The following is a 13,827-nucleotide window of genomic DNA, read 5'->3' as shown; positions in this document are numbered from 1 at the left end:
GTATTGTGAGGAGTTTTGTGCTCCATATCTAAGAAAGGAGACGTTGGCATTGGAAAGGTGGTTTACAAGAATGACCCGGGAATGAAAGGTTTAACGTATAAGGATTGTTTGAGGGCTCTGAACCTGTACTTGCTGCAGCTTAGAAAAATGAGTGGTTCAGAATCAGTGTCCGGTTTATTATCACTAACATATGTCCTGAAGTTCATTGTTTCGTGGCAGCAGTTCGGTGCAATACATAAAAAATACTATTACTTGGAATAAGAAACATAAAAAATAATGTAGAGCAAAAAGAGAGCATAACCGTGAAGTAGTGTTCATGGGTTTATGGACTTGTACTTTATACTTTATTGTCGCCAAACAATTAATACTAGAACGTACAATCATCACAGCGGTATTTGATTCTGTGCTTCCCGCTCCCTGGGTTACAAATATTAAATGTTAAAAATATTAAAAATAGTAAAAATCAGTAAATATTAAAAATTTAAATTATAAATCATAAATAGGAAATAGAAAAATGGAAAGTAAGGTAGCGCAAAAAAACCAAGAGGCAGGTCCGGATATTTGGAGGGTACGGCCCAGATCCGGATCAGGATCCGTTCAGCAGTCTTATCACAGTTGGAAAGAAGTTGTTCCCAAATCTGGCCGTACGAGTCTTCAAGCTCCTGAGCCTTCTCCCGGAGGGAAGAGGGACGAAAAGTGTGTTAGCTGGGTAGGTCGTGCCCTTGATTATCCTGTCAGCACTGCTCCGACAGTGTGCTGTGTAAAGTGAGTCCACAGACGGAAGATTGGCTTGTGTGATGTGCTGCGCCGTGTTCACGATCTTCTGCAACTTCCTTCGGTCTTGGACAGGACAACTTCCATACCAGGTTGTGATGCACCCTAAAAGAATGCTTTCTATGGTGCATCTATAAAAATTAGTGAGGGTTTTAGGGGACAGGCCAAATTTCTTTAGTTTTCTCAGGAATTAAAGACGCTGGTGGGCCTTCTTGGCAGTGAACTCTGCTTGATTGAACCAAGTCAGGTCATTTGTGATTTGTGACCATTCTGAAATCTGATGCGGAAGGGAAGAAGCTGTTCCTAAAATGATAAATGTGTGTCTTCTGGCTCCTGTCCCTACTGCCTGATGGTAGCAATGAGAAGCAGGCATGTCCTGGATGATGGGGGTTCTTCATGATGGATGCCGCCTGTTTGAGGTATCGCCTTCTGAAGGTGCCCTCGATGCTGGGGAGGCTAGTGCCCATGATGGCACTGGCTGAGTTTACAACTCAGCAGGTTTTCCTGATCCTGTGCAGTAGCCCCTCCATACCAGACGGTGACATATCAAATCTCCCAATGAAATATAGCTGCTGGAGTTCCTTCTTCAAATATTGAAAGGCCTAGATAGAGTGGACATGGAGTGTCTGCTTCCAGTAGTGGGAGAGGCATTGGACTAGCTACCTGAAGGTCGTGAGTTCGAGCCCCAGCCGAGGGAACGTGTTGTGTCCTTGAGCAAGGCACTTAATCACACATTGCTCTGCGACGACACTGGTGCCAAGCTGTATGGGTCCTAATGCCCTTCCCTTGGACAACATCGGTGTCGTGGAGAGGGGAGACTTGCAGCATGGGCAACTGCTGGTCTTCCATACAACCTTGCCCAGGCCTGCGCCCTGGAGAGTGAAGACTTTCCAGGTGCAGATCCATGGTCTCGCAAGACTAACGGATGCCTTAAAGTGGGAGAGTCTAGGACCAGAAGGCACAGCCTCAGAATACAAGGACTTCCCTTTAGAACAGTGAAGAGGAGGAATATCTTTAGCCAGAGGTTTGTGAATCAGACAGCTGTGGGGTCAAGTATTGGGTATATTTAATATGGAGGCTAATAGGTAGTATGGGTGTTAAAGATTATGGGGAGAAGGCAAGAGAATAGGGGTTGAGAGGGAAAATAAATCAACCGTGGCAGAGAGATTTGATGGGCCAAATGGCCTAATTCTGCCCCACTGTCTTTATTGTATTATTATTACTGTCGTGTGTACTATTTACTTTGTAAACTTCAGACAAACAAGGGATTTCATTGCACCCTGGTATATTTGACAATAGACTATTTTGAAGTAATGTCATTGGAGCCTTTGACACAATTGGCTCTTGCAGTGACATAACCAAGGTTTATAACGTTCACCACCATTTGCATTGACATCATCAGCTGTCATCCATAATCAAAGTAACAGATTTTTGAAACAGCACGCAGTTTCATCAGAATGCTTTGTAACTGCCTGATCTTGCAGAAGGTATCTGCCTACTTAATATGCTGTTTTATTCAGCCCTATATAAATCCAGGGGACAGGGGCACAACGGTGTTTATTGAATAATTAAGGAAGATTATTAGTGCCTGGTGCAACCTTTTGTTGTTATTGCAACAATTGCTCTGGCAGCTCTTTTCATTTTTAAAACATTCTTTCTCTTGCCCTATGCGTGAACCTCGAGCGTGTTTAACAAGGGAGAAGATTGTAATTAAGTGTCTCATTTGCAATTACAGGAACCCTTCCCTATGAATATAAAATAGTCATCGCTGGAAACCATGAACTGACGTTTGATAAGGACTTCGTTGCCGAGCTAGTGAAGCAGGATTATTACCGCTTCCCATCTGTCTCGAAGTTGAAGCCTGAGGACTTTGACAATGTCCAATCGCTTCTGACCAATTGTATTTACGTGCAAGACTCGGAAGTGACCGTAAAAGGGTTTCAGATCTACGGTACACCGTGGTAAGTGTGGAATTTTAGCTGCCCTGCATCTGTCAATAACCGTACAGAAAGTAGAGGAAACAGGGAATCCTGTAAGGCTGGGCGGCATCTGTGTAAAGTTGAGTTCTGGTACTGCTGTCACGAAATAACAAATTTTCACAACATATGAAATGAAAGGGTTAACATATAAGAAGCATTTGGTGGCTCTGGGTCGGTCCTGACTGGAGTTCAGAAGAATGAGGGAGGATCTCATTGAAACCTACTGAATATTGAAAGGCCTGGATGGGGTGGACGTTGAGAGGATATTTCCTATAGCAGGAGCGTCACAGCCTCGGTATGGAAGGATGCCCCTGTAGAAAAGAGATAAGAAAACAGTTCTTCAGCCAGACGGTGGTGAATCTGTGGTGTTAATCGCCACAGACGACTGTGGTGGCCAAGTTATTGACTGTATTTAAAGTGGAGGTTGATAATTTCTTGATCATTAAGGGTGTGAAAGGATACAGGGGAAGTGCAGGATAATGGAGTTGAAAGGAAAAAGCAAATAGCGGAGCAGATTGGATGGGCAGAATGGCCTAATTCTGTTCCAAAGTCTCATGATTTTATGGTCCTATTGTCGTATGCATATAGGTGCAATGTAAAACTGGCAGATGCATCCCATTCACGTCATCCATAGAAGCAACATTCACCAGAAAAACAAACATTTGGGGAGGGAGCAGAAAAGGATTACCAGGGTGTTGCCTGGATTAGAGGGCATCTGCTATAACAAGAGGCTGGAAAAAATGGGCTGTTTTCTCTGGTGGCGAAGGCTGAGGGGAGATCTGATAGAGGCTTATAAAATTATGAAGGGCAGAGACAGAGTAGACAAGGAGTATCACTGAAATATGTAATACCAGAGGGTATGTATTTAGGGTGAGGGGGTAATTTCAAAGGAGTATTTTTTTTACACTGAGTGCTGGGTGCCTGGAATATGCTTCCTCGGGTGGTGGTAGAGACGGAAACATTATTAGTCTGAGGGTAGAATTGTAACGTTCGCAACTTTCGAGGATATTTCCCTTGGGATCAATAAAGTATGGCTATGACTATGTCCTGTGGGGGTGTGCCTTGTTCGGATTGTCAAAAGTCACTTCTATTGTGATTGATTAGTTTACAAACTGCAGCTGCAATTTTCCTATTGGTTAGCTGCCTGGTGTTCAGTTTCAAATATCCTGGGTATATAAAATAGCTTGTGTATTTAAAGCGTATATAAAATCTTCCTTTGTTTAAGGCAAGGAGGCAGATGATGACTGGGAAGGTATGCTCTGCACGCACTTTAAACTAAGTATATTTGTTGAATGTACGTATATATAGTCAGCTTTGTAGTGTCTGTACCTTAAGGAATGTGAATGGTCAATATTTACTGTTTGTAAATAAATGAGTGATATGCTTATTTGTAGTCAGTGCATTTCCTGTCTCACTTGCTGGACCCACAAACTTGATTAACGTCACATTTATGAGGGATAGTTCCGTTCTATGCAGGTTGGCACTTTCATTGTACTCTGGATAATGGACTACCTGACTGGCAGACCGCAGTTTGAGCAGCTTTAGAGCTGTGTGTCAGACATGGCTATAAGCAGCACTGGGGCACCACAAGGGTCTGTATTGTCTCCCTTCCAGCCTTACCCTGTATACCTTGGACTTCAGATACAACACTGAGTCATGTCACCTGCAGAAATTCTCTGATGACTCAAAAATAGTTGGGAGTATAAAGGGAGGACAGGAGGATGAATACAGGGCCCTGGTGGAGGACTTTGTCAAATGGTGCAAGCTGAATCATCTGCAGCTCAACATTAGTAAGACAAAAGAGATGGTGATGGACTTTCGGCAGACTAGGCCTGCACTGCTCCCTGTTACTATTGATGGTGAGGACGTGGATGTGGTCAGGACCTACAAGTACCTGGGGTACACCTGGATGACAGACTGGAATGGACCACCAACACAGAGCCTGCATTACAAGAAGGGCCAGAGTCACCTCTACTCACTGTGGAGACTGAGGTCCTTTGGAGTCTGCAGGCCTCTCCTTCACATGTTCTACCAGTCTGTTGTCACCAGAACAATCTTCTACACAGTGGTGTGCTGGGGCAATGACATCAACATGGGTGATGCCAAAAGGCTCAATAAACTGATTAGAAAGGCTGGCTGTTATAGGAGTCAAGCTGGACACTCTGTTCTGATAGAACACAAGACCCTATGGAAAATCTTGACAATCCTGGACAATGTTTCTCATCCTCTGCATGCCACCTTGCCTGAACAGAGAAGCACTTTCACTAGTAGACTAAGACAAATGCGCTGCTCCAAAGAGCGCGATATGAGGTCATTCTTACCATTGGCCATTAGGCTCTATAATGAGTCAACCTGTAGCCGAGGAAGTGATGACCCTCTCCTGTTAGACTGTTTAAGGTAACTTATTTTATTTCTTCTTCTTCCTTTTCTCATATTTACGTATCTGTGCACTTGTAATGCTACTGTGACACTGTAATTTACTTTGGGATCAATAAAGTATCTTTGAGTCTACTATGGACTTCTAAACTGCTGGAGGAGCTCAGCTGGTCAGGCAGCATCTATGGAAATTAATGAACAGTCAACATTTTGGGCCGAGAGACTTCATCAGGATTGGAAAAGAAGGGGGAAGTGAGGAAAACAGGAGGATATGGACATTGCATAGGCAGAAGAGATTAGTTTGTGGGCGAAGGGCCTATCCCTGAGATGTACTGTTCTATTGTCTAAACCTAAATGATATACAATTTTTACTAGAAATAATGCAATTTTTAAAAAAGAGAAAAAGGGGTCAATAATTCGGGCTCATATTTGCGACATCTGCGATTAGTTTGAAATTCACTGGTTTATTTATTTAGAGACAGGAACAGGCTCTTCCGTCCCAGTGTGCCTGTGCAGCCCAATTACACCCATGTGACCAGTAGGCAGCCCTCGATCCCAGAGGACCACGCGTTTGTGCCTCTGGTGGACTGTGTCCTCTCCAGGGCGCGAGCCTGGGCAGGAAGATATGAACTGGCTGTTGTCCATGCAGCGGGTTCCCCCTCTCCACGTCACTGATGTAGTCCAAGGGAAGGGCAAGCGCCGATACAGCTTGGCACCAGTGCCGTGATTAATACTCATTCCTGTTCTGCCCTTTTTAAAACAATTTACTCTGTCGCTTTTGCTAACTCAGAGAGGACTGCAGTGTCAGTATGGGTCTCCTGGCCACGCTGATTGGCGCCAGAATGTGTGTTGACACTTGTCGACTGTCCCCAGCGCATCCTTAAGTTGTGTTGGTTGTTGACACAAATGGCCCATTTCACTGTGTGCAAATGTTATAAGTCTGAATCTGATCATGCTAGCAACACATTAAACTGCTTCAGAGTGGGAGAAGGAAACAGACACAATGAAATTTATAATCGAGAAAATGAAGTTCCTCAGAAACCAGGACTCCAGATGACTAAGTTTATTGGAAAGGGTACAGCAACATTCTGTAGTTGTACAGGAACGTGAGCTTGTAAAAGAATAAAAGATTGATGCTTGGATCCCCTGCTGCTTCTGGATCATATCAAAAGGTTTCTGTAAACTTTGGTGGCACCATGGCAAATTGCATTGAGTCTGGATGTGTAGAGTGGGTCAGGAGGTAAAATAAAACGAAAAGTTGTTTATGGTAGCAAAAAATTGCTTTGGGTGCAGATGGTGGTTTCCAAGTGGACTTCACCCACCCTAGAACCTGCTCCAGGCAAGGACCTCTGCAAGAACAAAGGCAGCAGAAAACAGTGCCCCAGGCCACTGGCTTTAAACATGGGTAGTAGTCAGGAAGGAGGCGAGACGCGGCAGGAGAGCAGAAGCTGGAAACCGAACAGCCTTTCAGGCCCCCGTACAGCTGGGGGAAGAAACACTGGGTGAGTGATTCACAGCCAAAACATTTACCTCAGGACAGCTCCCCAGCAGAAGCGAAGCAGTGCTATTGTCCTCGGCCTGAGCTATAACAGGTATTTTTAATGTAGCCGAGGTGATCTGTATCTGTGTTGCATTTTTCTTGAAACAAGATAATAACACTAGAACACTCACACTCGGTAGTCATTTTAGGTACATCCTGAACTTAATTAATGGCCCCAATATATGTTCATGGTCCTCTACTGCTGTAGCCCATTCACTTCAAGGTTCAAAGTGTTTTGTGTTCAGAGATACTCTTCTGCACACCACTGTTGAAGTGTGTAGTTATTTGAGTTACTGTCGCCTTCTTGTCATTTTGAACCAGTCTGGCCATTCTCCTCTGACCTTTCTCATTAACAAGGTGTTTTCACCAACAGAACTGCTGCTCACTGGATGTTTTGTTTAAACACCATTCTCTGTAATTCTAGAGACTGTGTCTGAAGATCCCAGGAGGTCAGCAGTTTCTGAGATGCTCGGACCTGGCATCAACAATCATTCCACGGTTAAATCCACTTAGATCCCATTTCTTCCCCATTCTGCTGTTTGGCCTGAACCTCCTGACCATGTCTGCATGCTTTTATGCAGTGAGTTGCTGCCACACAATTGTCTGTTTAGATATTTGCATTAACGAGCAGGTGTATTTAATAAAGTGGCCACTGAGTGCATGTTTAAGTAGGAGAATGTATATCTTCAAAAAGTAGTGCTTCAAAAAGGTGACATCCATCATGAAGGACCCTCACCATTTAGGACATGACCACTTCTCGTTACTACCATCAGAGAGGAGGTACAGGATCACTCCGTGATCTGGGAACAGCTCCTTCCCATCCGCTAAATGATTTCATAATGTTCCATGAACAAATCTTACCATTTCACTCTCTTTGCACAATTTTTAATTTTTCATATATTCCTCTTGTAATTCATAGTCATTTTTATGTCTTACACTGTACTGCTGCTGTAAAACAATAAATTTCCTGACATACAGTATGTCAGTGGTAATAACCCTGATTCTGATTCTAACAGGCTTTTAGCTAGACCTATGAATATGAAGGAAATGTTGGTATATGGATGATACACAGGAGAGGGAAGTTTGCTATAAATTGCTATTGGTATTGGTTAATTACACTGAACAACAAAGATTTTGTTTTCTCTTTTTTTGGGTGGCATATCTTATAGATTTTGGGCTGCTGGTAATGAAAATCACCATGAAACTTATCTATCACGCACTGTTTTTTTAAAAAAAATACCTATATTGTTATTTCAATTCATAATTCAAGTCAGAATAACTGATGCCAAGATTAAGGAAGGCATTTTTGTTGGTCCACAAATCAAACAGGTGATTAATAACAGGCAATTGGAAGAACTTCTAGTGGGACTGGAGAAAATTACATGGAAGGCATTCAAGGATGTTGAAAGTTTTCTTGGTAACTACAGAGCACCAAGCTACGTGCAGCTGGTTGACAAGCTGCTACAAGCGTACAAAACCATGAAGTGCTAAAGATTCATTTTCTGCATTCTCATTTAGACTTCGTCCCTGCAAATCTTGGCGCTGTCAGTGACTAGCATGGAGAAAAGTTTCACAGGACATTGCAGTCATGGAGAAACAGTGTCAGAGTAACCGGAATCTATCAGTACTGGCTGATTATTGTTGGACAACTTGAGCGAGAAGCCTCAGACACTGAGTACAAATCAAAATCATCAATAAACCATTTTTAGCTTAGTTGAACTATTACAAGGCATCAGCGCCATTATGCAGTTGAGCACATTATATTCAATAAAAGTTCATTTCTTGTTTCTCCGAATTACTATGTGATGCAAATAGTCTGAAATCATGTTTGCATTCAGCTTCAAATGGTCTATCGTAAACAAATTTCTGATTAAGCAACACTTCTGAAAAAATGTAAAAATGAAAAAATGTATTGCCACATATACCAAGATACAGTGAAAAGCTTGTCTTGCGTACTGTTCATACAGATCAGATCATTACACAGTGTATTGAGGATGAACATAGGAAAACATGCAGGAGGAGGAGAGAGCAGCTCACCATGCGCGCAGCCCTCCGGTAAAAATGATATCGTATCCGTTAATAGGGGCCGTGGACAATTCTGATTTGATGGAGACAGACGTGAAAGCACAGAGGAACATCTGAAACACCAGTTCGCTGCCGTTGTTACTGCGCGATCGAGAAACCTTACGAAGGGAAGGCCCCAAAATCCCCCAGCTTTGCCTGCTGCTGGCGACCGAGATTGAGGTCAAATCATTCAGATAGAGATGGTGCTCAGTACTCGGTGTCGGACGGCTGATCAGAGGCTCTAAGTTTTCGGACGACTCAGAGTCGGACTGTGGTCGGGCATGGCAGGGAGAGTTTTCTTCCTTCTCCCGTCTGCGTGAGATGTGGGACATTTGACAGACTGAACTTTTTACTGTGCTCATGGACTGTTCTTCATAAAGTTATGGTATTGTTGCACTGTTGTAACTTTATGTTATAATTATGTGGTTTTGTTAGTTTTTTCAGTCTTGGTCTGTTCTGTGTTTCTGTGATATCACACCAGAGGAAATATTGTATCATTTCTTAATACATGCATTACTAAATGACAATAAAAGAGGACTGCCTGTCTTCATAATCTAAAAATCTAAAACATCAGTGTAGAATAAAGTGTAACAGCTGCAGAGAAAGTGCAGTGCAGGTAAATGAAGTGTAAGACCACAACGAGATAGACTGTGAGGTCAAGAATCCTTATGAAGGATCTTGGCCCAAAATGCCGACTGCTTATTCCCTCCATAGATGCTGCCTGACTTGCTGAGTTCGTCCAGCATTTTGTGTGTGTTGTCTGGTGGTAATGATTTCCCACTGGGAGCTGGTGTATCGGGTGTGGAATCCAGACGAGGTGAGTGGTTGTTGAAACCTCTGCACTCTTCCAGCTCAGTTTCTGACACAGCTTCCGCTTTTACCTCTTAAGTCCAACTCTGAACGTTCGGCCCCGCCACCTTCTTACCATCTTTCTTTAAAGCGACTAGTGAAAACTGGCCTTCTGATATAAAAACACAAGAGACTCTGCAGGTGCTAGAGATCCAGGGCGACACGCACGAAATGCTGCAGGAACTCAGCAGGCCAAAATTATTCCTTTATTTACTTTATACTTTATTGTCGCCAAACAATTGATACTAGAACGTACAATTATCATAGCGATATTTGATTCTGCGCTTCCCATTCCCTGTATTACAATTCGATAGCAAATGTTAAAAATTTAAATTATAAATCATAAATAGAAAATAGAAAAATGGAAAGTAAGGTAGTGCAAAAAAACCAAGAGGCAGGTCCGGATATTTGGAACGTACGGCCCAGATCCAGGTCAGGATCCGTTCACAGTTGGAAAGAAGCTGTTCCCAAATCTGGCCGTACAAGTCTTCAAGCTCCTGAACCTTCTCCCGGAGGGAAGAGGGACGAAAAGTGTGTTGGCTGGGTGAGTCGTGTCCTTGATTATCCTGGCAGCACTGCTCCGACAGCGTGCGGTGTAAAGTGAGTCCAAGGACGGAAGATTGGTCTGTGTGATGTGCTGCGCCGTGTTCACGATCTTCTGCAGCTTCTTCCGGTCTTGGACAGGGCAACTTCCATACCAGGTTGTGATGCACCCTAGAAGAATGCTTAGTGAAATTGTGAGGGTTTTAGGGGACAGGCCAAATTTCTTTAGTTTTCTCAGGAAGTAAAGGCACTGGTGGGCCTTCTTGTCAGTGGACTCTGCTTGGTTGGACCAAGTCAGGTCATTTGTGATATTGACCCCAAGGAACTTAAAGCTTTTGACCTGTTCCACTTGCGCACCACCGATGTAAATTGGGTCATGTGGTCCGCTACTGAAAAGGAATTAAGAGCCGCTCTTTCGGGTTGAGACCCTTCATAAGAACTGTACCTTCTGATGATGTCAGGCTGCTTTGTGTTCCTATGAAGCTCCTCAGGAGGTATGTGACTGCAGGTTGTTGATGTTGAAAGCATTGTAAGCTTCATGTTTTATCGGTGTTCCAGCCACTGTTTAGTCCTGCCCACGCACTGAGATACCACTGGTAATGTGTCTTGTTCAGGATGACGTTTGTAGAACCATTGTTGAAAACTGCAAAAGGTCCACTCCATGTGAGCTAACTCCACACCCCCTCCCATACTTTAATTGATGAATGTAAATGTTCAAGTTCATTTTTATCTGATTGCACATATATACAAGCAAACAAAACAGCAGTCCTCTGGACCACAGTGCACCCACAATACATACGTATATCATACCCAGCACGTAAACCAAAATCACTTGCCCCAATGTTCCCACAATAAATAAACTCACTTTTCCTCTCATGTTCTCTATATTTATTGCTTATTTATTTATTATTATTTTGTAATTGCACAGTTTGTTGTCTTTTGAACGCTGGATGAACTCCCAAGTTGGTGCAGTCCTTCATTGATTCTGTTATAGTTATTATTCTATACATTTATTGAATTTGCCTGCAAGGAAATGAATCTCAGGGTTGTATACAGTAACATACAAGTATTCTGATAATAAATTTACTTTGAACTTTAAGGTGGCGCTAGGCACAGGAATGTCTGTACCTAAGGTGACTTTGACAGAAAATGATTAAGTAGTGGTGTTTAGGGGTATGGAGGGATGGGTTAGTGGGTGGCGGTGTTGATCAGCCTTCTTGGAGAAGGTAACTGTTTTTGATTCGGGGTCCTAACTTGGCAGCTAGTAACGCCCTCCCTGATGGGAGTGGGACCAACAGTCCATGAGCAGTATTCTTCATGATGTTCCATAATGTGAACAGCTGTAGTATGCAAGTTTCCTGCACTTGTTGAAAGTGAACCCATGACCACCTGATATTTCTACTAAACTTTGTTATTTTTTAAAAATTTTATTTGGAGATACAGCATAGTTACTATACGGCCATAAGTTATATGAACAGAATTAGGCCATTTGGCTCATCAAGTCTGCTCCACCATTTCATTATGGTGGATCCATTTTCCCTCAGTCCCAAGCTCCTGCCTTCTCCTTGTACCTCTTCATGCCCTGACAATCAAACTTTGTCTTCAATATGTCCAATGACTTGGCCTCCACAGCCACCTGTGGCAACGAATTCCACAGATTCACCATGCTCTGGCTAAAGAAATTCCTCCACATCGCCATTCTAATAGGACATTCCTCTATTCTGAAGCTGTGTCCTGTCTTTCTCTCTCTCTCTCTTTCCCCCACACAGGAGTTCAACCCTGATAAGTGTGAGGCGGTTCATTTTGGTAGGTCAAATATGATGGCAGAATATATTATTAATGGTAAGACTCTTGGCAGTGTGGAGGATCAGAGGGATCTTGGGGTCCGAGTCCATAGGACACTCAAAGCTGCTGTGCAGGTAACTCTGTGGTTAAGAAGGCATACAGTACATTGGCCTTCATCAATTGTGGGATTCAGTTTAGGAGGCGAGAGGTAATGTTGCAGTTATATAGGACCCTGGTCAGACCACAATTGGAGTACTGTGCTCAGTTCCGGTCGCCTCACCACGGGAAGGATGTGGAAACCATAGAAAGGGTGCAGAGGAGATTTACAAGGATGTTGCCTGGATTGGGGAGCATGCCTTATGAGAACTGGTTGAGTGAACTTGGCCTTTTTTGCTTGGAGCAACGGAGGATGAGAGGTGACCTGATAGAGGTGTACGAGATGATGAGACAATTGATCAGGTGGATAGTCAGAGGCTTTTTCCCCGGGGCTGAAATGGCTAGCACGAGAGGGCACAGTTTTAAAGTGCTTGGAAGTAGATACGGAGGAGATGTCAGGGGTATGTTTTTTTACACAGTAGTTGGTGAGTGCGTGGAATGGGCTGCTGGCAACGGTGGTGGAGGGGGATAACCGTTATGCTGCCGTTGAATTTGCCTTCCCATCGAAGTGAAGGGGGATCTAAAACAGCGGCCTGGGTTATTAATGGATGGTGGAGAATAGACGTCATCCAAGAGTAAAGACCGAAGAGGCCGTGCCTTTTACAACACTGGAATATCCCACAGACATGCGAGTTCTCCTGAAGTGCAGACTCTGTCAGAATGTTGGAAAAGCAGTAGCCAGCTTTCACACTGCAAACTCCCACAGGCACGACAGTGATAATCGCCTGATAATGTGTTCTTCATGTTGATCTGGGAGAAAACATAAGAGATTTTGCAGATGCCTGGAAATCCAGAGCAACACACACGAAATGCTGGAGGAACTCAGCAGGTCAGGCAACATCCGTGGAGAGTTTTGAGCCAAGTCCTGATAAAGGTCATGACCTGTAGAGTTGACTCTTTATTCCTCTCTTTTGGTCCAGGACTAAACATTGGTCAGGATGCCAAGTGAATCTCCACAGCTTTTCCTCCGGTATCCCGGCATCTTTTACATCCGCATGAGAAGGCAGGCAGGGCCTTGGCTGAATTATCTTACCCAGAGAGTGGAGCCTCTGATGTGAAAAGAGTCAGTGGTGGCTCCGGACTGCAATGCTAAAGCTGGTATTTAGTTAGAGTTGGTTGTCATATATGCTTGGCTGCAGTGAGATTGCTTACTCCCAGAAAGGTAATTGGCCTTGGAACTGAGCAGGAGGCTGACCTCTCCCATTGTGTTACAGGCATCTCAGCTCAGGACATGAGATTACTGTAGTTCCATTTTGTCCCATGTAACCTGTAAACCTTTGTAACCTTCTCCAGATCTTGCACCCCTCCCTATTTCTGTAGCCCCCCTCCAGCCCCTACACCCATCTCCATCTCTGTAACCACCTCAACTTCTACAGCCATCCCTATCTCTGTGACCCCCTCTGATCTCTTCTGGTCCCTACAGCCATCCTCATCTCTGTAACCCCCTCCAGCCCCTACACCCACCCCCATCTCTGTGCCCCCCTCCAGCTCCTACACCTACCCCCATCTCTGTGACCCCCTCCGGCGTCTACACCCACCCCCATCTCTGTAACCCCCTCCCGCCCCTACACCCATCTCCACCTCTGTAACCACCTCAACTTCTACAGCCATCTCCACCTCTGTAACCCCCTCCGGCGTCTACACCCACCCCCATCTCTGTAACCCCCTCCAGCCCCTACACCCACCCCCATCTCTGTGCCCCCCTCCAGCTCCTACACCTACCCCCTCCAGCTCCTACACCTACCCCCATCTCTGTGACCC

At 44.2% G+C, this 13,827-nt stretch overlaps 1 protein-coding gene across 3 annotated transcripts in view; it reads left to right on the top strand.

The window, feature by feature from the left end:
- Positions 1-13,827, top strand: part of mpped2a (metallophosphoesterase domain containing 2a) — a 210,081-nt gene that overhangs the window by 101,260 nt on the left and 94,994 nt on the right. For all 3 annotated transcript variants that reach the window (XM_063061624.1, XM_063061625.1, XM_063061623.1), the window contains one exon: positions 2,510-2,735. In XM_063061624.1, coding sequence (XP_062917694.1) covers positions 2,510-2,735 — 226 coding nt within the window. The remainder of the gene's footprint in view (positions 1-2,509; positions 2,736-13,827) is intronic.

The sequence above is a fragment of the Mobula hypostoma genome, chromosome 11 (assembly GCF_963921235.1).
Source record: "Mobula hypostoma chromosome 11, sMobHyp1.1, whole genome shotgun sequence".
In the NCBI taxonomy this organism is placed as follows: Eukaryota; Metazoa; Chordata; class Chondrichthyes; order Myliobatiformes; family Myliobatidae; genus Mobula; species Mobula hypostoma.
The sequence above is the reverse complement of the archived record's forward strand: the minus strand, read 5'-3'. Positions and strand labels throughout refer to the sequence as shown.